Source organism: Cyprinodon variegatus, unplaced genomic scaffold, assembly GCF_000732505.1.
Source record: "Cyprinodon variegatus isolate N-32 unplaced genomic scaffold, C_variegatus-1.0 Scaffold1199, whole genome shotgun sequence".
Lineage (NCBI taxonomy): Eukaryota > Metazoa > Chordata > Actinopteri > Cyprinodontiformes > Cyprinodontidae > Cyprinodon > Cyprinodon variegatus.
The window spans coordinates 128,456-151,712 of record NW_015151652.1 but is presented as its reverse complement, the minus strand read 5'-3'; the positions used below and the strand labels follow the sequence as shown (position 1 = coordinate 151,712).

General features: G+C 36.6%; 1 protein-coding gene across 1 annotated transcript in view; it reads left to right on the top strand.

Moving 5' to 3' along the window:
- The window catches only part of LOC107102086 (collagen alpha-1(XIX) chain-like), an 80,599-nt gene that overhangs the window by 45,357 nt on the left and 11,985 nt on the right, over positions 1-23,257 (top strand). The window contains exons 6-19 of the mRNA XM_015401251.1: positions 1,185-1,226; positions 4,582-4,620; positions 4,753-4,788; positions 9,081-9,116; positions 9,594-9,638; positions 11,259-11,312; positions 11,811-11,864; positions 15,609-15,689; positions 17,789-17,830; positions 20,754-20,822; positions 21,198-21,233; positions 21,422-21,475; positions 21,715-21,768; positions 23,092-23,133. Of these exons, the coding sequence (XP_015256737.1) occupies positions 4,585-4,620; positions 4,753-4,788; positions 9,081-9,116; positions 9,594-9,638; positions 11,259-11,312; positions 11,811-11,864; positions 15,609-15,689; positions 17,789-17,830; positions 20,754-20,822; positions 21,198-21,233; positions 21,422-21,475; positions 21,715-21,768; positions 23,092-23,133 (639 nt within the window). The 5' untranslated portion in view covers positions 1,185-1,226; positions 4,582-4,584. The remainder of the gene's footprint in view (positions 1-1,184; positions 1,227-4,581; positions 4,621-4,752; positions 4,789-9,080; positions 9,117-9,593; positions 9,639-11,258; positions 11,313-11,810; positions 11,865-15,608; positions 15,690-17,788; positions 17,831-20,753; positions 20,823-21,197; positions 21,234-21,421; positions 21,476-21,714; positions 21,769-23,091; positions 23,134-23,257) is intronic.

Genomic DNA, 23,257 nt, shown 5'->3' with positions numbered 1-23,257 from the left:
ACATTCCAAACATGGTAGTCTAACATACAGTAACATTTCAGGCTCAGTCAAAGATAATGACACAGACTCTCATAAAGCTAAGCCTGAAATTAAATAAATGACCGGTTTACTGAACAACTCTTCGGAGTTTTAGATTGACACTTTGCCTCAGAATATTTGCCTAGGCAAGGCAATGCAAGTTTATGCTGTACATATACATATATGTGTGTGTGTGTGTGTGTGTGTGTGTGTGTGTGTGTGTGTGTGTGTGTGTGTGTGTGTGTGAAGAGACATAGAGAGCATTTTAGTAACAAGACAATTGTAAATGCTGCATACAGTATATATGTATACCGTATATATAAAGTGAATGAAAACAGCCCTGCCTTCTTCACCCATACTGCTCAGGTGCAGTGCCCTCTCCGCCTCCACTTGTCAAAGAAGCTCACACTGGAATGTCACTTTCAGTGACATCCCTTTCTTATTCATCATATCACTTCCAGAAAAAGCTGAGCAAGGACCTTGCCCCTTTGTAGCTCAGCGCTCCAACCATATCTGCACCATATAGTCCTTATCCACTTTTTGCACCACTGGACCCTAAGATGGACCCATGGGGAAAAAATGGGATCTTTGTGGTTTCTCATGTAAAGTTACTGTAAAGTTCAACTGGCCGAAAAAAGATGCCGTATGAGCATATACTGTATCTTCACACAGACAGGGACTTTAAGGCTTTACAAGCCCCCATTTGTGAAAAAAGTAAGAATTTCACAGAAGCTTTTGTACTTTGTAAGCCAAAGCACGTGTTCCCTGCATGCTTTTGAATCGTTTAATACTGCATAGAGTACAAAATGTGACGTTTTCCAGTTTTATTGCAGGGGGAACATTTCCTCGATTTAAATTATGAATTACAGAATGGAGGCTCCCTCCAGCAAGTGTCACAATTAAGAACGATCTAAGATTTCCTCGGGCTGCTTATAAATCCTTGCAAACAATGACATGAGGCCCAACTATAACCTTTCCTACGAATGTCTAGTATATTGCTTAGTATTTAAAGGATAAGATAGGGGCTGCATGTGGAGAGTGGTGAAGGAAGTTTCTTGTCTTGTTTAACAGATTGACAATGCAAAGATAAACACCTTATGTTTGTTTATATTATTGCTTCCAGTTGTCAAAGATAGTTACAATCAATATGCTCCTCTCATCGTCAGGGTGACATTGGCCCGCCTGGTCCTCCTGGTCCTCCTGTGTCTGTAAGTACAATATTGGGATCAAACTCCACATCACACAATCTTTTCATCTGTTTTATTTATGCTTTATTATAAGAGTTATGCATTATATTGAACCTATGCCAGCAGAAGCATATGGCCAAACATCTTTGCATTAGTAAAGGTTTTGTTTGGAGACCAGCAGAAGGAACTAAATGGAAAAACAGTGTTTACCTTTGCTGTCACACCGCCAATATGCTACCATGTCATAGTGTAAGCAATATCCTGCCCCTTGAAGAGGCTGCAGAGCTTTTCTATCTTAAGCTATGTTTATATTTCCTTTCCGTCGTGTGTATGAACAGCAGAAGAAAAAGCATAAGGGATAAAAGAAAAGCTCTTTTCTGTTTAATTTTTTCCAACAAAAAGCTTCTTTGTTACTTTAGATAATGACTTGCTCTTTACCTACAAACTGCTGGTGGCTGATCTTTACTTAGTATTGTTAAAAAAAAAAAAATTTACTCAAGCAGTCATTGTTTAAATCTTTATTGGTACTGCAAAACGCTTCACAATGTGAATAGATTGGGATCACAGGGCAAGGCATGTTTGCTTAAGTTAATAACTGTGAATTACAGAAAAATATTGTGCTTTTTTTAGGAAAATGTTGTAAAGGTATAGATTTTGAGCAGCAATTTATGTCAGGGTGAATATGTATACATCTCTGAAAGAGACACAAAACGGTTGCATGGTGAAACTAATGCCTTACCTACTTAAAACATCAAGGGTGGAGGATTAGATTCAGATATGTAAGGCAGCAGTAATATATTAAAAAAAGAATAAACAGTTAAAATTGTCCAATAAAAACATGTTCTTGATGCTTTTGTTTCTCAAAGTGAGGGCTTTGACATTTTCATGACTCTCGACTAATGGCTTTTGTTCTGAAGAACAGCTGTCTATTAAACCCACTGAAGCCCTTGCATTGTAGCTTGGAAACAAAGTTGGATCACCCTCATTCATATTCTCATTTTCAGCACTTGTTAACGAGCAATTCATATGGAAATTAGACATGATAATTATAGATCCAAGAAATATCCTCCTTCCCTCTTTTCAATCTTACCAAACAAAAGGCAATTCTCTTTAAACAGACAGAAAACTCTTGGTTGTGGTTTTAAAGGCTTTTTTAAAGAGGTTTAGTTAGTAGTTTTTGCCCTTCAATAAATGACAGCATCTAAACATTGTTTAGTGAAGTGTTTGCCTCTATAGATATTGCATACAGTGGAGTAGGAAGGTATCAGTTACTTGATAAATGAGTCTGTTTGAATATTCTGGTATGCCGTTCTCTGTCTGAGCTCCGCTCCTTCCCATGGCAGATAATTTTGGCAGTAACACATTGATTTCCCTTACACAGCAGAAGCAAGGGTTCACATCATTACCCTCCCTTCATAAAACTTCTCGTGCCTCTGTTTATTAGTGACAAGGAGGGGGAAGTAGACTCACAGACATGCACGGCCATCACATCCAGCTTTGCCCTTTAAGGGAGAAAACAGTCCTCTCTTTATTGCTCCACTGCTGAACACTGGTGTTTTATAATCTGTGAAGCCAAATCTGTTATGCCAATTTATGTGGAAGGATATGGCCCTTTGCAGAATAACTATGCTCTTGCAGAAAGGTTTTGAAGAAATTTCCACAGATGCTAATAGCAATCAAGCTTTTGTTTCATATCCGAGGACAAAGCGGCCCCTTTGTTTTCTAACAGCAGGTAAAGATTGACTGATTATGCCATTGGGAATAAGTACCTTGCTCGTTTGGACCACTGTTGCTAAAAAGAGAGCCATTCATGTCAAGTTCATAGAGACTGTAATCAGAGAAATTATCAGATAGGGCTCAAAGGCACACTTGAATCAGAGAAATCACAATTATAAAGGTAGAGAAATAAAGCTCTTTAACGAAAGGAAATCAAAGGCTCTTTTTTATTTATTTTAGTTATTTATTGTACAAAATGTAAGTTCAAAGAATGCAGCAAAATGTTTACCAAATACTCTATGGCTTTAACCCTAACCTTTAACAAAGTTTATGTCTCCAGCCTGTTAACACTGATGTTTTGTAGGAAAGTTTGATAAAATAACCGTTTGTATTAAGCACTGGCTAACAGGTTTCAACATGTAAGAGTACAGATTGCTAAAAACTGGTTACGGGAAAATCCCCCAAACATTTCTGAAGTTTTGACTGTACTCAGAAAACAATGGATTGGATGCAGGAGTTTGCAATTCAGCCAAAGAGTTGTCAGTTTAAACCCTTTTAATATTTATGTGTCCTTGGGCAAAACCTTTCAACTGCATTTTCTATTGATGGTGGTGTGTGTTAATGACTAAATGTAGTGTGAAACACTTTGTTACCTTACTTGAAAAGGTGTCATACAATTGCAGGCCACGATGAGTTTGTCCGTATGCACATTTTTCACCGTTTGAATGTAATATAATTTTCTTTTATATCATGTGATTAAAACAGTTCATCTAATTAATCTGTGTCACGCTATCCTTGGTAATGATTTCAAAAAATCAAAAACAAAATAGTGTTCTGGATATAAATGTTAGATTTTCTAGTTAAACTCAGAATGTCACGACTCAGAACAGAAGTATTCGTGCAAGGCAGACAGTGGGATTACTCAAAAAGTGTTTATTAAAATAAACAGGTCTGTATTAACAGCTTCTAGGATGTCTGAGGCAGGAAATTCTGGAGAGAAGAAGCACAGGTTAGTGACATAATCTAACAGAGGAACATTATGAACGTGAGTCACTAACCTCGTTTACAAGTTTAGTCCAAAGCCAGAGAACAAGGTAGGATCCAGCCAGTGGGCTGCCAACAAGAACAGGAACAGGCAGGCTCAGAGATCCAGGAGTCCAAAGACAGTTAAGGAAAACCATTTAGATGGGAACAGGCAGGCTCGGAGGTTGAGAGGCAGAACAGGTCGGGATCAGGTAATCAGAAACACTTATGTAGGCTAAACACGCTCTCAACTCTGAGATCAGATGGGAATAGTCAGGCTCAATGGTTGAGAGTCAGAACAGGTCAGGATCATGAAATCAGCAAGGTACACTAAAAACACCCTCACCACTTGTTGGAGAGAACAAGAATAATCTGATGTGATGACTGGGTGCAAGCAGCTTAAATAGAGGCAGGAGCAGGTGGATCAGATGAGCAGTGATGAGAAATAGAGCAGAGTTAGAAAGGTTAATGGAATGAGTAATTAAGTCAGTCATCAGTGCCAAGATCATGACACAGAATCAGTAAAATAGATAAAATTGAAATTTGGGAACCTCTTTCTTTATTTTTTTAATGTTGGCAGTAGTTGCCAGGTTCTTGAAAACCATTTCCAGAACACTATGTCTTTCATTACTTGTAGGTGATGACAGCACATGGGTTAAGACAGCTCTCTGGAACTGTAAGCAAATGTTTATATTATATATTTTATGTATTTTCAAATGTATTATTGCTTCATGTTCCCAGTTTAAATTGAACCGTAATACATTACATTTAGATGTTGATGTAGTATTTTTTTCTCCTATTTTTCCAGGATGAAAGCACTCAGAAGGGTGAAAAGGGAGCCGAGGTAACTATATTTCCTCATTATTGCTTGCAGAGGAAAACCGTACTGTGACTCACTTTTGATTTTCAGGAACTTGGTCCAACATCACAGCGTGAATAATACTTCCTATTTCTTACATACAATCAACAAAAGTGTCATTGAGATGTGATTGTGAAATAACAATTGATCACCTGCTGTTTAGGTGGAGGGTTTTATTGCACCATTGGGCTCAGTAGAGAAGGACAAAGTGAATTGTAGAACAAACCACTGTGGATTTATTGTTTGGATGCAAGAACTGCAAATGCATCTACAGTCGAGCATATTTTAAAAGAATCATAGGAGACTTACTTATGGTAGAAATCAAAAAGCATTGGTATACACTCCACATTGCACCGATTTAGGCAATTGTTCTTTGTTTATCTTCAGGGTTTTTACTGATAATAAGCAATTTGAAAGAGCCCCATCTGAACTTTTACTGGAGTAAACTTAGGTAAGCACTGTTTGCAATAGGGAACTATTCTAAGAAAAAACTACAAGTAAGGAATCTTGTGGCCTGAAATTATAATTCAATGATCAGGATCTTCATATGTGATTGAAAATATTTATGCCAATATGCTGGAAATGTAATCTGAAATACAGGCAGGTAAAGGCAATGTTAGGTTGGGGTGTAAAATCCGGAATTTTTTTATTTGGCAGTTAAATGTTGCATAACGTATTGAAACAAATAACGTGTGCAGTTAGTGCTTTATAACATCAACAACACCAAAGCTAACAGTAACTAAGAAGAATAATCAACAAAATACTAAGTTCAGTATAGCTGTTGGTGGAATTTAAGTACAACCTGATAATCTGCACCCGTGCTGCTGTCATGGTTGCCTAGAGACAGACCCCACATACGCCTCGCTTCCAACCCATGTTGGAAGTGATTCTTCACCACATCCAAGAAAGAATTATTTGAAAATATACCAACCTGATCGGAGATAGGCAAATCATTGACTATTCACCAACATAGAGAGCTATTCAATGATTAAATCATCTAAAAGGTAAAAGAATAAAAATAAACAAACAAATATTGCCAAGATTTGGGGTTTTCTGCACAATTCCTAGATAAAACATATTTCTAGGGTCTTCTTTATATTTTATGTAAAAATTTTAATATTTTTGAGGAATCAGTATTTAGGAATCCTTTCATAAAGAATAAGGAGTTTCCAACAAAAGGCTTGATGTATCTTAGCTCTCATAGAGCATTTGCTTGAGAGAGTTTAATCTATACAATATTTAATATTTAGTATATATTTAAAAAGTTCTTAATTGTTTACCCAACAGAAATTGACACAAATAGAACACCTTTAGCTGCAACTGGAACAGAATCTCATTAACTTAATTGTGCAATAACTAAGTTATGTGCATGCAGCAGTTTATTATATGTTTCTTACTGTTAGTGTAGCACCACAGATTTAATCTGTTATATCTGCAGAGCCGCATGTGGCTCTTTGGCTCACTTAATATATCAAACGATGAACTGTTGCCCTGTTTTTATTTCATGCTTTGTTCCTGTGCCCCCCATGGACCCCACACTGAACAGCCCTCACACACCCACACATGCACTTAATGAACGTTGGCAACCCTACAGATGTATTTAAAATAGAACACCATCTGGCTTTTTTAACAATCAAGAGCAATCACAATTTCTGTATAAAGGTTAGATCTACATATCCTGAACCTAAAATAGCCCTAACACAAAACAACTAATGCTTCATGTTAGTCAGTGGTCAGCAGATTAGAGATAAAAAAACAGGTGTTAGAGAATAAAAAAAAAAAAAGACAAAGATGACAAATTAGTTCAGATGGTCACGACCAGACTGGAATGTCATAAAGCAGATAAAGAGCAAAAAAAAAAAAAGAAAAAAGAGGTAATATTGAACTTTTTTAAACAGGAAAGTGGTAGAGGTCCATAAGTGAAAATAAACTATAAGAGTAGGAGAATAAAAAAATACATTATTTTTGCTAATCAACCTCAACAATGAAGTAACCAGCCTAATATCCGATTTGTGCATCTCTTATCATACCGAGTAGATCTGACATCTTTAAGTACAGAGCATAAGAGTTTTTGTGTAAACAGATGAAATGTTAATTTTCATCATCCAAGCATCTACCTCAGTATGTTTCAAATGACACAGAAAGTTCCTAGGACATGACAAAGCAATCAAAATAAAGACTTAGTAAGACTTCAACTCGTTTCAAACAATTTACTATTTACTAAATTTAATAAAGTGCTAAATTTGCAAAAGGTTTTCAGTTCTCACCTCATATGTTTTCACAGTTCACATATAAACTTAAGGCAGGAGATAGGGATATTCAGTACCTCATATGTGGTATATGGTTAATATCTCATTAAATCACACAATATGTTTACAATTGCAGATTAACAGAGTTGGATAAGGGTGTTGCAGCTTTAAAAAAACTTTTCGACTCCCTACTGAGAATACCAAGCAGTTTTAAGAAAAGAGAATGCAGCACCAACTTAAATGAATTGCTTCAACTGGTAACAAGTACTGTAAATAAATTAGGTTTATCAAACCTAATTTAATTCTGATGGTTTAACTGAACAACTTATAATATACACTAAATAAATTAGGTTTGACACTTGTTACTAATTGAAACGCCTTGTTAAAGTTGAAGCTGTGCTCACTTTTAAAATGTAGTTTGATAGTGTGGGATAACAGTTTTTTATGGCAAGATTTCCATTGCTGGAGGCTCTCCATATGCAGAGTAATATCGAGATGAAATTCTTCAACCAGTGGCCATGCCTTATCTCCACCGTCTTCTCCAACATGTCAGCACTTGCCTACAGAAGGCAGCTTTATCACTGACTACCACCAGAATTTGGAAGTGAAGATGAGTGAATAGACTTTTGCTGTCCTAACCTTAACTTCATTGGAAACTAGTGGAAAAGTTTGGATGTGCTATTTTCATGCCAGAATGTCCAACACAGTCACATTTTGATTGACATCACCAATTTAGATGTGGCACAACACTTAGGCTAACTGGTCTTCTACAAAGCCATCTTTTTGCTCTTCTCCTGTATTTTGGTTTACATAAAGCAATGCCAGAAGGATTCACAGCCTCACATCTGTAGTTGAGTCCAACTGTAAGTTTAAAAGTGAAGAACAGCGGTGTGTTTGGAGACAGAATTGCATTTGAATATTGTAAAGTTCTTTTTGTGGAGTACCTTTAAAAAGAGGTGCAAGGCAGATGCGTTTGCGTACAGTTACCTGTTATACAACCTGTTCCTTCAAACAAGCTAGTAGCATTAAACACTCCAATCCAATACATTGCACCAAACAAGAGTCAGTGTCAGAATAGCCAGTTTGTTGTTGGCAGAGAGGGTTTTGCAAGTTTTTCATGGATGTAGCCTGTGTATTCAGCTCTGCTTCTTTAACCTTAATAAAGAATTTTCCTTCCAAATGTGGATCAACTATAGATCTGTTTATGTTGAAGTTTTTAAACTTAAAGTTTAGATTTAACTGTGTGGAGACACTGTACGGGTCACATTTGTATTGGTACCCCTGATAAAGATATGTAAAAACAGCGTCTATTTAAAAATATATTTTTAACAACCTCAATAGTGCAGGCTGTCTCCATAGCAACCATTCCACATTTTTGAGTTTGCTAGTTTTTTATAGATAGTTATTAAGAAAATGTTGCCAGGGTCAGATCAGATGACGTTTATGGGCTTTTTTTCATGTAAAACAACAATTTTAAATAAAAAATAAATTTTCTTTGAGAGAAAGAACATAACAAAAAAACATAAGCAGGTAGACACACTAGTTCACCACACAAAATCAATCTTTTAAAACGGCCACAGCCATAAATCCAATATAAAATCTAAGAGTTTAGCGATTATGCAAAGAGGGATGGTCAAATATCCCTATCTCGTCTTTACAGTGGGTGTAAATTGAGATGGTTTTCACTTAAAACTTAATGAAATGCAATGTACCATTGTCCAAAATATATTTTCATACAATCTGTAAAAAAAATTCGAAGATTTGAAGCTTTTTTACATATTTATTTTTTAAACAAGATCAAAAGATTCTAAAGCAACAAATTCTATATCATTTCATTTAAAGTGGAGAGAGGATTCACTTGTTTTCTCTTGCTTTTAACTGTTGTAACACAAAGGCTTATTTCTTGAAAAACCTTGTGGAGTCCTTTTAAACCTCACCACAGTCGGGAAGACAAATGAGTGGCTTCACCATTTTTCTTTGTGCCTGTTTTTACAAAGGATGCCCTCCTGTTTCTTTACCTGTCTGCAGGGCGAGAGAGGAGCTCAAGGACCACCGGGCCTTAAGGTGACTTATTGAGAACCCCAGTCTAGCACTTACCTCTGAACATCAATATCTAGTGCCAATAAAGTAAAGCTCAAATGACATCCAGAAAGAACTGCTGTTTGTAGTTTTTCTCAGGGTCTGTGTAACAATATCAAGAGGTAATGGCACTTTAAAGTTTATAGGCTGTTAGTAGTCATTTTTTCTGTAGAGAAAGCTTTTCTTTTGACATATGTTCTGAGATAAGACAGCAGACACACTATGAGTTATGTTTCTGAGCTGTCATCAGTGGTTTAATTCATTTCCTCTTTATAGTTTGTATTTCCTGAGGTTTGAAAATGTTGTTCGTGTGCACAAAGGTTCTAATGCTTTCTGAGTCAAGGATGAGTCACATATGCACTCATGTTTTTCTAACAACAAAGAGCAAAAAAGAATGTTTTTTTTTTCTTTTTTTCATTTTTCCTTTATCCCTTCTATTTCTGTGGTGTGATGATGTAACAGGGAAGCATAGGACCACCGGGACTGAAGGGAGATCAAGGACCAGAGGTACATAAGCCTTTTTTTTTTTTTTTTGCATTGTATGAACGCTTTTTTTTTCTTTAAGAGAAGGCTAAGTCCAGAGAAAATGACTTAATAAAAATAAATGCTTAGCAAAATAATACCCCTTAAAGCATTTTAGAACATGTATGTTCACAAGCACCAGCATCAGTGCAATTAAATCTGATTTTAATTGAAAGAACAGGACATTTCTTTTTTAATACAGCTGTTCTCAAGTTAAAAAGATAAATTAATGAACAAACACCATTACAAAGACTAAGAAACAAAATAAACAAGTAGATGTTTAAAGCAGGGTAATCTTATAAAACAATCTCCTAACCTTAAAGAACCACTGAGTAGTAGTCCTTTTATCTGAAGATGGAATATGGTGCAGATGCAGACATATTTATGGTTGTCCATTTTAGAAGAGAGGCAAATTAAGCTTTTGTGATAAGAAATAATACTTATATTTATGTCATTAAACGTCCAACTTGAACTTTGCTGCCAGCTATGTAAGGATACACATAAACATAAGGAAGAGGTTACTCTGGTCTGGTTAGACCAACATGTCATTTTTTGGCCCAACACCATGTGAGGTCTGTCAGGTTGTGTGAAGGTTTGTAGAGGACCCAAATGTATAGGCGGAAGTAGAAGTGATTTCTTGTAGATCTAATAACAAAAAAGGTGGCAACTGAACCAAAAATCCAAATATAACAAAATACAGAAAAAATAAAATCCGTGAGATATCAGGGAAAACGCACATGAAGAGCCAAGAAATGACGAGGAACCAACAAAGAGTGACTGAACAGGAGGAGTATACAGTATATGGGAGACAGAAACAATTTGAGGACCAATTGTCACACGAGGAGTAGGTGTGGACAAACAATCTAGAAGGGAGCTAGAGAAGGACACTGACACACGAGGGCAACAGAGGGTAAATAAGAAATGCAAAATTCAAATACAACTAGAAAATTAAACCAACAAAACTCAAAAAAGAAACTTTAAACAAAACCAAAAAATGACAAGGTCCAAGTCCACACCTGCATCCAATAGAGAATCTAAACCATATCGCAAAACTTTCATTTAAAGTCTTGATTCAAATCAGGAATAAGCTGTTTTGCAAAGAAGTGGCAACAGTTTTGGTCTCTGCAAAGCAAAAACTAGCTGAAATATATCCAAATAGACCCAGTGTAAGAATTTAAGCTTAGAAACTTTAGTTCCAGAGGTTCTTAATGAGGCTGAATACAAATGGAATCTGCAGCTTTCAGAATTTAAGCAAATTATATTTTAAAAACACAGAATATCATTTTAATTACATTTCATGCTCACTGTGTTAATTTCTGTTGGTCGGCCATGTATGATCCCGATAAAATAATGAAAGTTTTTGGTTGTAACATGAAAAAAATAACACTAATTCTTATTAGTTATGTGAATTGCAAGGTTGAGTTGTTTACCACATCATGCATAACAGAATGAAATAAAACAAGCTTTTTAAACTCCTACTTGTCAGACCAACAATTTAACTGGGCTGATAAGATATTGTCTTAATTAGCCTGGGCCAGGGGGTATAACTATAATTAAATGCAGTAGATTGACCAAAGTATTGCTTTTTACTTTATAATCTACAAGGGAAAACAAGGTCTACCTGGATCCATTGGGCTTCCTGGACTCCCAGGCAATGCTGTAAGTACTCTGGCACTAAACAGCAGCACTTAATGTCAAGCTTTTCTTTCCCCTCCGTGCCTTATCTGTCACCTTGCCATATCCTCTACTCTACTAACTCATCCTGTCAAGGCAAAAAAGAGAGATAAACAGATCAACCTGAACAGACAGAGACAGAGAGCAGGTCAGGAAAAAAAAAAGTCTGGATTTGTTTTCTTTTTTTTACGTAGAAGATCAGTAATCAAATTTAAAAATTAAGTAGTGGAAAGAGGCAAATCTAAGCGCTTTATGCCAGCGACGGAGGCAGCAGCCCAATCTGTTCTCTGCACCTGCTTCGGTAATGAGCATCTGTCTTTATTCAAAAGCAGGGAGGGAAAGAGGCATTTCATAAATCCTGGCCAGGGGAAGTTTTGTTGGAGCACATCTGCCCGTTGAAGCAGTGAGGAGGAGGAGATAAATGTGTGTGTGGGGAGATGAAGGCCTAGTGATAGATGTGTCTCTTTTCACCACCATTTACAGGGCTTACCAGGGGAGCCAGGGGTGCCTGGGAGAGATGGCCTGAAAGGAGAAAAGGTAAGTAAACATCAAATCAAGCTCTCACCTCAAAGACAAATATAAACCAAAGATCTTTTATCACAACTTGAACATCCTAGACAACTCGTACGTACAGACACCTTCCAGATTGCTCGTCCTGCACACCATCCTCAATTATATTGTGGCTTTATGTTCTCATGTCTGATTTCAAGCAGCTGAAAGCAGTGAAGTAGGAGTGTGGAAAAGTGTGTAGTTGGAATTGAATCTCAAAAGCTGTGTTTCACTGTGAGGCTGAGGTAAACCAAAATGACTGGAAGAAGTACTCATGCTTTCATTTAAATAGTAGAACCATAGAATTTATTTGAGTGCATTTACTGTACTTGTTAAATATGTATCACTCTTTGGCCGGTTTCTCGTTTAGCCTATTTTCTATATAAACCCACAACATTTTATTTAAAAAAAAATCCTCTTTATCATTTTATAATTAAATAGACCAAATACAAATTTAAAACAAATAATTAAAATTTTGTTTAGAACTCTATCGTCACCCAGGGACATGGCCTCGTTCTTAACTGAAACGTGTTTTTAATCCACTATTGTATTCAAAATAATAATACCCAGGGTCTTTCTACATGGAATTTGCATGTTCTCCCTGTGCATGCGTGGGTTCTCTGGGTACTCCAGCTTCCTCCCACAGCCCGAAAACTTTACTGTTTCGCTAATTGGCTTCTCTAAAATTCTCCTTAGGTATGATAGGGACTGCTGTCGACCCACCAAAGCTGCTTCCAATAGACACATCCAAAGACATCTTGGTGCCAGGTGCTCTATTTAAAAAGAAATTAAAAATCCCATTCATTGCTAAATTTATTCATAAAATAGAAATAACAAATTATGATGTAGTTAATTAGATATTTTTTATGTTAATCAGATCCAATCAGATGACCAAATTGAATAAAATGTATGCCAGTCAAAAACAGATTAAAATGTATGCCAAAAAAAATAAAATGAAAATTTGATGACTGATCAGTTTAACAAAAAAGACTTACTATGTTGTCTTAAAACTGATCAAACTCTGCTGTGAATAAATTAAATTAAAATATAATATCCAACATAAAATACAGATATTTAAATAAGAGGCCAAGCTCCTGATGTTTGTGAAAGAAACTGAACTGTTTATCTTGCTCCTTCACAGGTCCATTTTCCTTGGTGCAATCTCTTTAAATATTTTTAGGAAATGGGAAGCCTAAATACCATTTTCGCTATAAATTCATAATTTTCACGCAATGCTTTATGTCTTTCCACACATAAATGTATATTTGTATGAAAAAGCAAACATTTTGGAGGGACATTGGGTACGTAATTGGCTGGCATTTAAATGTTAATTTAGGTCCTAACAACATCAGAGATCCAACAGTTCTGACACCAGTCTTGTGATACAGGTGCAAATTCCAGCTGTTGGTCCTGTAGGTAAGAAGAGGAGAAGGAAGGAGAGTGCAAGGTGTGGTTTGTGCATCTAGTGCAGAAGCCTTAAAAAGCAGAGTTGAATTTATGGTAGAAGAGTTCATTTTTAAACATGAGTAAATTAAAAGAAAATGGAGTTCAGCCAAAAAAGGTAATTCCCCCAGGGCAAAAGGGCAGGTACTTGAACAAACCAAGGTATGTATCTGTGCCTGGCTCCCGGCCCACTGTGTGTGGATCAGGTCACAAGAACATAACCAAAGTCAAATGAAATTAGTGGGACAAAGTCAATCTTACAAAGCAAAGGTAGCAGCTGCTGCGGTATGCATCTACTGAAGCTATGCATGTCATGATTCAAAACGGAAGGACCCAGTATTCAGGCAAGATAGACAGTAGGATTACTTCAAAAGTGTTGATTATAAAAACTGGTGGACTGAGGAATTTAACCACGTAAATCTAATCGAGGAAGATAGTGAATGTGAGTTACTAACCTGGTTTACGGGTTCAGTCCATCACCAGAGAATGAGGTAGGAACCATCCGGTGGGCTGCCAACAAGATGCGGCGGGTGTCGCTAAGGTGTCCAAGACACTGCAGCCCCGGAGAACCAGCAGGGGTCCAGAGCCAGGTTAAGCAAACAGATCAGAACAGGAAGGCTCATAGGTCCAGGAGTCCGATGTCAGGTCAGGCAAACAGGTCAGAACAGTAACAGGCTGATTCAGAGGTCCAAGAATCCAAAGACAGTTCCGGTAAACCATTCAGACGGGAACAGGCAGGCTCAGTGGTTGAGAGGAAGGATCAGGAAATCAGAAACAACAAGGAACTCTAAAAACACTCTTACCACTGGCTAGAGAGAACAAGGATAATATGGCCCTGATAACTGGATGCAAGCACCTTAAATAGAGGCAGGAGCAGGTGGATCAGATGAGCACTGATTAGGCACTTGGCAGAGGTTGACAGGTGAATGGAATGAATAATTATGAGCATCTAGTGTCTGTCTGATCAAAGAAGTATGAGGCTCTAAAAAAGGCCACAAAAAGTTTAGGATGGTGTTTAACAACTTTGCTTCTTTTACATAACCTGAGTGTGTTTTAACAGCGTGCATGAGGATCCTAACATAGAGCTAAGCCCTAGCCAATGCAGTGCTTATGGTAAGGCTTTGAGTTGTAAGCAAAGGGCTTTTGGTTCCATAACATTGGTCATGTGCTCTACAAGTGGATGTATCCTGGAATCTCAGTAATTCATATTGTATGATGTGAAAGGACAAACTGGTCCATAGCTATGGAACCATGATATAACAGGGGCTATATACAGTACTGTATGTGCTTCAGAAAAACTGTGAATCCAAAGCATTTGTTTGTTTATTTGTTTATTTATTATTAGGATCCCCATTAGCTGTGCTTTACACCCAGCTACTCTTCCTGGGGTCCACATCATTAAAATACAGTATACAATGTAAATTCATGAACATGTTTGACAGATGACAAATATCATATACATATCAATAATTCAATTCAATTCAATTCAGTTTATTTATATAGCGCCAATTCACAACACGTCTCCTCAAGGCACTTTACAGTTCAACCAGATCATACAGTCAAATTGATACAAAGTTTTCTATCTAAGGAAAACCAGTTGATTGCATCGACTCATTGACTCAAATACAATCCCTCACACTAAGCATGCTTGTAGCGACAGTGGAGAGGAAAAACTCCCTTTTAACAGGAAGAAACCTCCAGCAGAACCAGGCTCAGTGTGAGCGGCCATCTGCCGAGGCCGACTGGGGTTCAAGGAGACGGAGGCAGAGACACAAAAAGCAGCTGTAAAAGGCGTAAAAATAAGACTGAGCATTCATAGAAAAGGGGAAAGTTACAATTTAAAATGTTAACATTTTATGAATAACATTACAGTAAGACAAAACAATATATTTTAGAAAACACACTCAGTGAAATACTGTTAAGATATTTTAAAATCTTTTGTAGCAGTATTTTATTTTATTTATCAAGTTATCTGTAATCTCAAAAACTGGTTTTAATGGTTGTTTTGTTATTGTACTTTTGAGATATGAAATCTATTTTTGTCTTGTTCAGGATCAAAACTATATTTTTCTACCTGTTTTTTGTTTTTTTTTGGTTAAAAATACCACATCTGAAAAATAAAAAAAGAAACTGGATTGGTATGTAAAAACATAGGTAGCAAAGAGGCTAACATCTGTTAAAGTCTGCACATGCATATCAGCTCTGTGTGCCTTTGATTTTCCATTTCACTGAGTATGGCAGCCCATTTCCACTTTGTTTATTAACGGAAATTGGTCTTTCTGCCCACAGGGAGACTCTGGTGGAGTGATTGGGCCACAGGGGCCTCCTGGTCCTAAAGGGGAACCTGGAGAACCCGGTGGTGGATATATGGTTGGTGTCATGTACTGCACTACATGTACAAATAATTTTAATTTACATTTTAGTTAGTATTTAGTTTAGTTCAGTTTATTCTATGGGAATTTGTGTTAGATAGAATAGAATCCAGTGATTACATGGGAAAATATAGGATGTGTTACTACATATGATGTCCTTCAAAGTCTAAGTAAAGCTGGTAATGCAGGATTCAGCAAACACTTCAACAGAGAGGTATAACACCATCAGAACTTTCTATGATTAGTATATTTTGTTCATGTTTCTATTCAAAGCTTTGCTAGATCTAACCTGGAAGAAAACAGGTTATTATGTGTAGTTCAATTTGAATTCTACCTCTACTGTATCAATCTGGAAACCCTCCTCTAGAAAGTGTTTGTAAAATATAGGGACGTTCAGTACTATTCTTTTAGCTGATTGGGTGCCTTCGTCCCAGTTTTAGCCAATCACAGTAGCAGAGGCAGCTGCAATGTATCACATTCTTGATTTCTTTCACAACTAGCGGAATTAACTGCTAAATTAAACCCTTACCAAATCCGGTACAGACGAATGAGCCAACATCTTTCCCAGAGGGTATTCCAACTAAAACTGAGGCGGCCATGTTTGTTTTTCTTTAGCCTTCCACCATTGGTTGACGCCTCAACATCATCCATGTCACTTTATTTCGTTGGTCCGAAACAATTCTGTATGGAGGCTAATGCATCTATTGGCTTCTGGCAAAATATCTTTTCTGGAGTTTGTGAATTCTCAAATCTTACATACCTGGCCTATAAATGCAGTGATAGTGACTGCACTGGTCCTACCAGTGAGTGCACTTTCTGCCCCAGCATTTCTGTTGGACAGTTTACCACTCCATAATATTAGAGAGATACAAGAACATTAAGCAATCCATTTCTGGCCGTTTCCAACCCGTGTAATCACCTATCCTTCCATTTTGGTGCTAATAGCTGTTTAAGCACTTTCTTTTATGGAAATAGCTTCTCAGACAGAAGTGCCTGAGTCGTGCTCGATAGCTCCTGCGCTCCCTAATCGTAGGCAGTGCTCTTTAAACAATCATGTTTGTTTATCTGTGAAAAGATGAGGCAGAACATTAGGCCCACTGTAAGCAACGTAATAAGAGGCAGACAGCACACATATTTAAACCGCTTGAAAATGATCCAGCTCTCGTAAACTTTGTGAGCATTTTTGAAATATTTGTGTGTGTTTATGATGATAAACTGACCCTCAGTGAACTGTAGTTCTAAAGCTCAACAAAGAGAAATCGCTTTCATTTATGGCAGACATCCCTCTGTGTTTTACAGAGGTCATTTCTATGAAAAGGGATTACAAGAAAACACATTTATAACACTTCGGCGTAGGAAAAAGCCAAGAATAAAAAGCCAGAGCTTTTTTAAATGAGTACTTCAAGTAACTTAATTGGTTTTGCCTTGAAATAAATAACAATTAAAATGCTATTGTTTGTTTCTGTGCTATTATTATTACAAATTAGCAGTCGCTCTGTTCTCTTAAATAATGACAGATGTTCTATTTGTTTCAGTAGAGTGCAGATGCATAAAATCTATTACAAGTTTTCTTTTAAAAAAGTAATCATGAAAAATTGTACTTGTCTTGAAAAAGTGTTTTTTACTTTCCCAGCTTATTTGTTTGATCTTTAAGAGTACCACCCCCCACCTTTCAATACTGTAGAATTGCTGTGTTAGTCCGAATCCAACTTCAGCAGAACTAATTTACATTGTGCAATGTAGAGCTTGTAACACTAATAAATGCTGACCAAAGAAATCAATGTCTCATCTGGATGGCGCAGTGAATAATGCTTACACTAACCTCGCTTCCAATCAACGTTTTGTTCTCCACCTTGTAGCATTATTGCTGTGCCTCCTCACATTGAAAGTAATAAAACAGCGCTGAACAAGTCCTCATAATGCGCCTCCGTCTTCAACTTGCTGTCATTTGTTGAGGTTGTACAAGTTGGAGAATCCAGTTTTAATTAAAGCTCTATAATTTGTACTAAAAGAGAACGGCTGCAGCTCAGTTGACAAGATTTACTGGTAGAGGTCCAGTGATTTCCAACTCTGATGTCTTCTTCCTGCTTTTTTCAGAGTGAAGGGCTGTCACTGAATAGAGGGTCTCGCGGGCCTAAGGTAAGAGCCAAAGTGAGGGTGGAACATAATAACATAGCCTCTGAAAAATGGAACACTGGTGTCAAGAGTCCAGCCAAATAAGGGTTAAAATGGTCTGACCTTTATCTTAGATTTTAAGAGCTGAAAACTCTTAAAGTAAAAAAAAAGCTATGTTCCTAGAAATGCTTTAACATTTTTAATACTTTCACATGTTAATCAGCATTTGCAAATCTCCTCCTACATGTAGAGTGATAAATGTACAATTTAGGTTAAAATTAAATGTAGTTACATTAATAGCAGTCTCATTTGCAACTTACACTGCTAATGATTTTTGGTTTTGCCCTTATTTTTATTTATCTATCCATCTGTTGTCTATATATACATGTCTGCAAAAAAGGGGCCTGGATTTTCTTAAGAGATCTTACACTACAGCAAACTAAATACAAGAGCACACCACAGTTGTTGCATATTTACTAAGAGGGATTTTCCTTTTTAAATTTCCCTTACAGTACTTCACAGCATACATGCAGTACATGAAGGTCTAAAAAATGAGTTGTTGTTTTTGGTAAATATAATAATAATAAATTATTTCTTTGAATAATTGAACTTTATGGATCTGACACTGTAAAAATGTACCTCTTCTACTCTCCGAGCTGCCATTGTGCAGCGCTCAGGGAGCAGTGTGGTGTTTTTTTGAGGGATATTTGTGACATTGCTATGAATGACGATAGTGCTGATTAATATCAGTGGCGTCGTCTCTGTGATTTAACTTGCATATAACTGCCTAGAATAGGTTTAGATATGCATTGAGCTCCGATATGTTGGCAACATCAACTTTTAGGAAGTATGAGGTTGTTTTTGACATGGATGTGATTTCCCTGGTCATCTTGTTGCTGATAATGAGCTCTCCCCATGTTGTTGATCATTTCAAGGTCGTTGTTTTGCTTTGAGTTAGATCAAGCTTCACATTAGGCTCCAGCAAAATGCAAACATCCAGATTAGGATCTATTGCTGGATTGATAACAAATTAGCTCCCTTTCATTTTCCTCAGTTTGTAGTAGTGGATAATGTAGCGGAAATCCCCACAGCTCTACAAAACACTAAAACAGCCACGTATGGCCCAGTAATCATTAATATGAAAGATAAGTGTCAGAAATTGGTTTGGATGACTAGATTTTCATTATGCAAAAGAGCACCTGTGACATTCTAACCTCCACGAGTGTAGCAGCCTCCACTGCGTGCCACCTCAGATGGAGCTGGTGGAGAAGCGCCCAGATGCAAATTACAGGCAGAGGCGTAATAGAGAATCTTGAGATTTAAGACTTTTTGATCAGTGACCATAAGATCAGTGCCCATGTAGATTAAAGATTAAAGAATAATATATCCCCTGGATAAATTAAAGAAATAACTTATTTTTATTCTATGTTGTCTTTAAAAAAAGAAAAGGAATATATATATAGTTTGCATTTATATGAAGTTCATTCAAATATGAAAAACCACTGATATATGAAATCTTATTTAAGGTTTTCCAGTGGGACATATTAAAGAAACCCTCTGAGAGTTAGCAAAGCATTTATTTCCATTCGGGATCAATAAAGTATTTTTGAATTTAAATTATATTTTCATACTAAAGTACCCTGTAAAAATTCATTTCATTTTTCATCCAAATATCTTCTTCAGTTCTGAACACTGGTTGCATTAGCTTTTAGCTGATATATTTAGAGCAGTCACAATGTTAAAGCCACATGAGTTACCAGCTCTACCATACCTCGGATTCAGTCTTTGGTTGTTTTCATTTGAGGATCAAAACATGTTGCTTCACAGAGATTGTTCCAATTGTTTTCCAATAATAATTTTCCTCTTGGCTCTCTTCCATAAAGGGCATATTGTTGATTTGCATGACTAATACTTTTTTGTATTTCAACAGTTTCTGGGGGAAAAAATCCCTTCACAAAGCAGCTGTATGCTGCAATCAAAATTGGCTTTATTTAGTAATATGGCGCCTTATAAAAACTGCATTATATCTACAGTAGTAAAAGCTGGTGCAAAGGCAGATATAGACATTTTTACTTCTCATTAATACATTATAATAAAAAGTTCTTATAACAGAAAAGTCTACATCATGGAAAAAACAACATAAAGACTACAATTCAAGCTGGAGACCTTTGAAACTAAGTGGAAACCTATAGCTAAATTCATATTGGGACCTTGACACCTCTTTGGTCCTTCTTTTTTTTGTTATTAATGAATATGGGTTTCTCTTAATTGGGCTAGTGTCTATCTGAAGGAAATTCACCTTTATTTGTCATTTTTGGAGGTTCTTTTTGTTATTTTCGCCTTCAATAGCACCTGGATAACTGTTAACTGAGCTGGAATAGACAGCCAGTATGTCTGATGCAAGTGAAAGGTCTAAAATGATCTATAAGAAGATATTAAGATGTGAATTGTGAGATGTGACATGGTTGGACATATGTATGTGTTGATATAAAAATTGTTATTGAAAATAAAAAGTTCAAAAAAAAAAAAGTTCTTATAAAAAGCCTTGCATCATGTGGTTCTTATGTGCAGAAATCTGGACAATTTAAAGGGGAAGGAACGCTTTTGCATGGAAGTCCATTTTGGGTGTAGAACCATTTTATATAGCACCTGCCATCTGTTGCTCCATAAGGACTCAAATATTAAACTAAAATCTATAACTCTACCATAGTGCATGATTGATACAAAGTTATTTTATTGTATAGTTTTAAAAAAGGTGCTTTATATAAATGTGTTTTGTTTAATTTAAATATTAAAGTTGCTCTCACATGCAAAGAGTAATAAAGATTAGCCTGTTAATGCCGTCCTTTTATTTAGACACAATAGATAAGACCAATTGGGTTTAATAGTTATTATTCTATGTTGTAGCGCTATATCTTATGGATTTCTCACACCTTTTGTTTGTCAGGGTGAGAGAGGTGTGCCTGGACTGCCTGGAGACCATGGAGAGAAAGGAGAACCTGGGGAGAGCATTATTGTGAGTATGATGTTGTATTGATTGGCCCATCACTCATTCATTTATAATTTAGTACAAACCATGATAACTTGCCATACAAAACTAAAGAGCATCAAGATAAGTAGTCATTAAACACATCTTTAGGTGAAAACAAGGGTTATTATTTTCTAGGGGCTGGCGTATTGCGTTCTAGATTCATTATAAACTGTAGTGATCCATCGATATGTACTTTGAACCTTCAAAATTTGACTGTGAATGAGAGTGTGTTCATTTTTGAAGCATGGGGTAGTTGGAGACAAAGAATCAATAGAGCAAAAGGTGCCTAACACAATTACTGTACTGGATCAGGGTGCTAGAGGGCAGATGGTGTTAACAAGATGTGTGATGTGTTTGTAGGGCCCCGTGGGACCCCCAGGGAAGCCAGGAGCTGAGGTCTGTAGTAAATTCTCCCTTCTTCACAACACCAAAACAGAATGTTGGAATTTTACCTCTGAGTTCCAGTTAAACTATAATGTGGACAATATCAAGAAAAAACATTTTACACTACTATAATATAGAATATAGTAATTAACTGATGTTTAAAGAAAACTTTCCTTTAACTAACTATGGGTCTTTTTCAGGGTCTTCGTGGACCACCAGGTTTTTCTGGCCCTCCTGGAGCTCCAGGAAGGGAGGTTAGTGAGTACACTCTATTGCTTTAATCTCATTCAGTCCCACAAGTATGCAGATAAAAGATAACTGGGTGTATAAAAGATTGTCATCTTCCTCCTGTGGATGTCCAACGATAACGTATCACAGCTCCCAGCCACAAATCACCACCAACCAAGATGACTATGAAAAGTTATAGCCTTGCATGTCTGCATGATATTACACCCAGTAGGGCTGTTAAGTCTATTCTTTGTCTCAATTAAAGGGCTCCCCTGGTAGACCAGGTCCACCGGGCCCTGCTGGACCCCCAGGTGAACCAGTAAGTAATAAGATCTCTTTTATGCAATTCAGTACCACTGAGCAGCAGTGAAAACTACAGATAAATTACTTTCAGTGTGTGTTTGAAACCAATGCTTTAGGCGACGGAGTATATAAAAATGTTCTTAGTATTTTTTTTATGGCTCTCCACAAGCAAATTCATGAGTTTTGCCATTTATACAGAAAATTCACAGCCCCTTGCCTAGTTAAACCACTGCAACATATGAACAATTGCTTCTATTGCAATTAAAGTTGAACATTGAAAACATACATATTTATAAGCATATTTACAAACATCATCAGAGATGATTAAGTAGGGGATTGCATTTCCTACCAATACTCTAATTAGGTATAAATATTATGTATGTATAATTGTCTACTTTTTTTTTTCAGTACATTTAGCTTTAGTTATTGCTGTTACTTAGTAAATAGAGTGTTGCAGTGCATATACTAATGGGTGAGTTTCCATTCTGTAAATGTGGATGGTGGGATGTAGGACCTGTTGAGGCTACAACTTTAGTCTGGTAAAAAAATCATAAGACAGCCCAACAACTCATTATAGAGAAACAGGATAAAAATGGAGATGCAAAGAGTGTGGTCCCAGTTAAGAGAAAAACTAAAGTCATATCACTGACTTCAAAAAGAAACACGTGAAATATCCCTCTGGTACTGCCAGCTACTCTGTATATTTATTCTGATTTTCTCAATGACACGGATCAAAGCACTCAAACATAACACCTGCAGCAGTGACAGAGTTAGTCAAATAGGGCCGTACCTGTTCTGACGAGATGAAACTTAAAAAAAGCTTTTATTATTATTCAGCAGGTAGTGTTTTTTAACCTGGCCATACAGCCATATGCTTTGTATGTTTAACTAACATTAGTTGTAATCAGTAGTTTGTTTTTTTTTGTTTTTTGCATGTTACTTTATGTGCTACCATTTAAAAATGGCATGGATACATTTAAAATTGCACATTAGTTCAACACATATACACTGTAAATGTGTTCAGATTTAAAACAACCCTTCATATTTTTTACTGTAAGCTGTCAACAATGAAAATGTTATTATGACTTTAGAACCTTTTGGCATTTTAATTTAAGGTTTTCCTCTCACATAGTAAAACAAAACTGGAACAAATTCAGTTTGATAATAAACGTTTGTATGTAAATCGTCACTCGGGAGTAAATCATGGTCTTATGAGGCTGAAAATGTTTTCTTTGTGTGTTCAATTCACTAGATGCACCTGAAGTAAACAGCTGCAGCATGGTATTATAAAAAATATTTGGACTGAAAGACAAAACTCCCTCTTCTTTTATTTTGACAGACTGCTCTGCCTATCGTTGGAGACATGGGTGCTTTACTGAAGGTATTTTATCTACACAGTTCACAACATGTAAAGTTTGTTACAAAGAATGTATTCACAATTGGTTTAGTCAGTGACAACTACTGATGGATGGATGGATGGATGGATGGATGGATGGATGGATGGA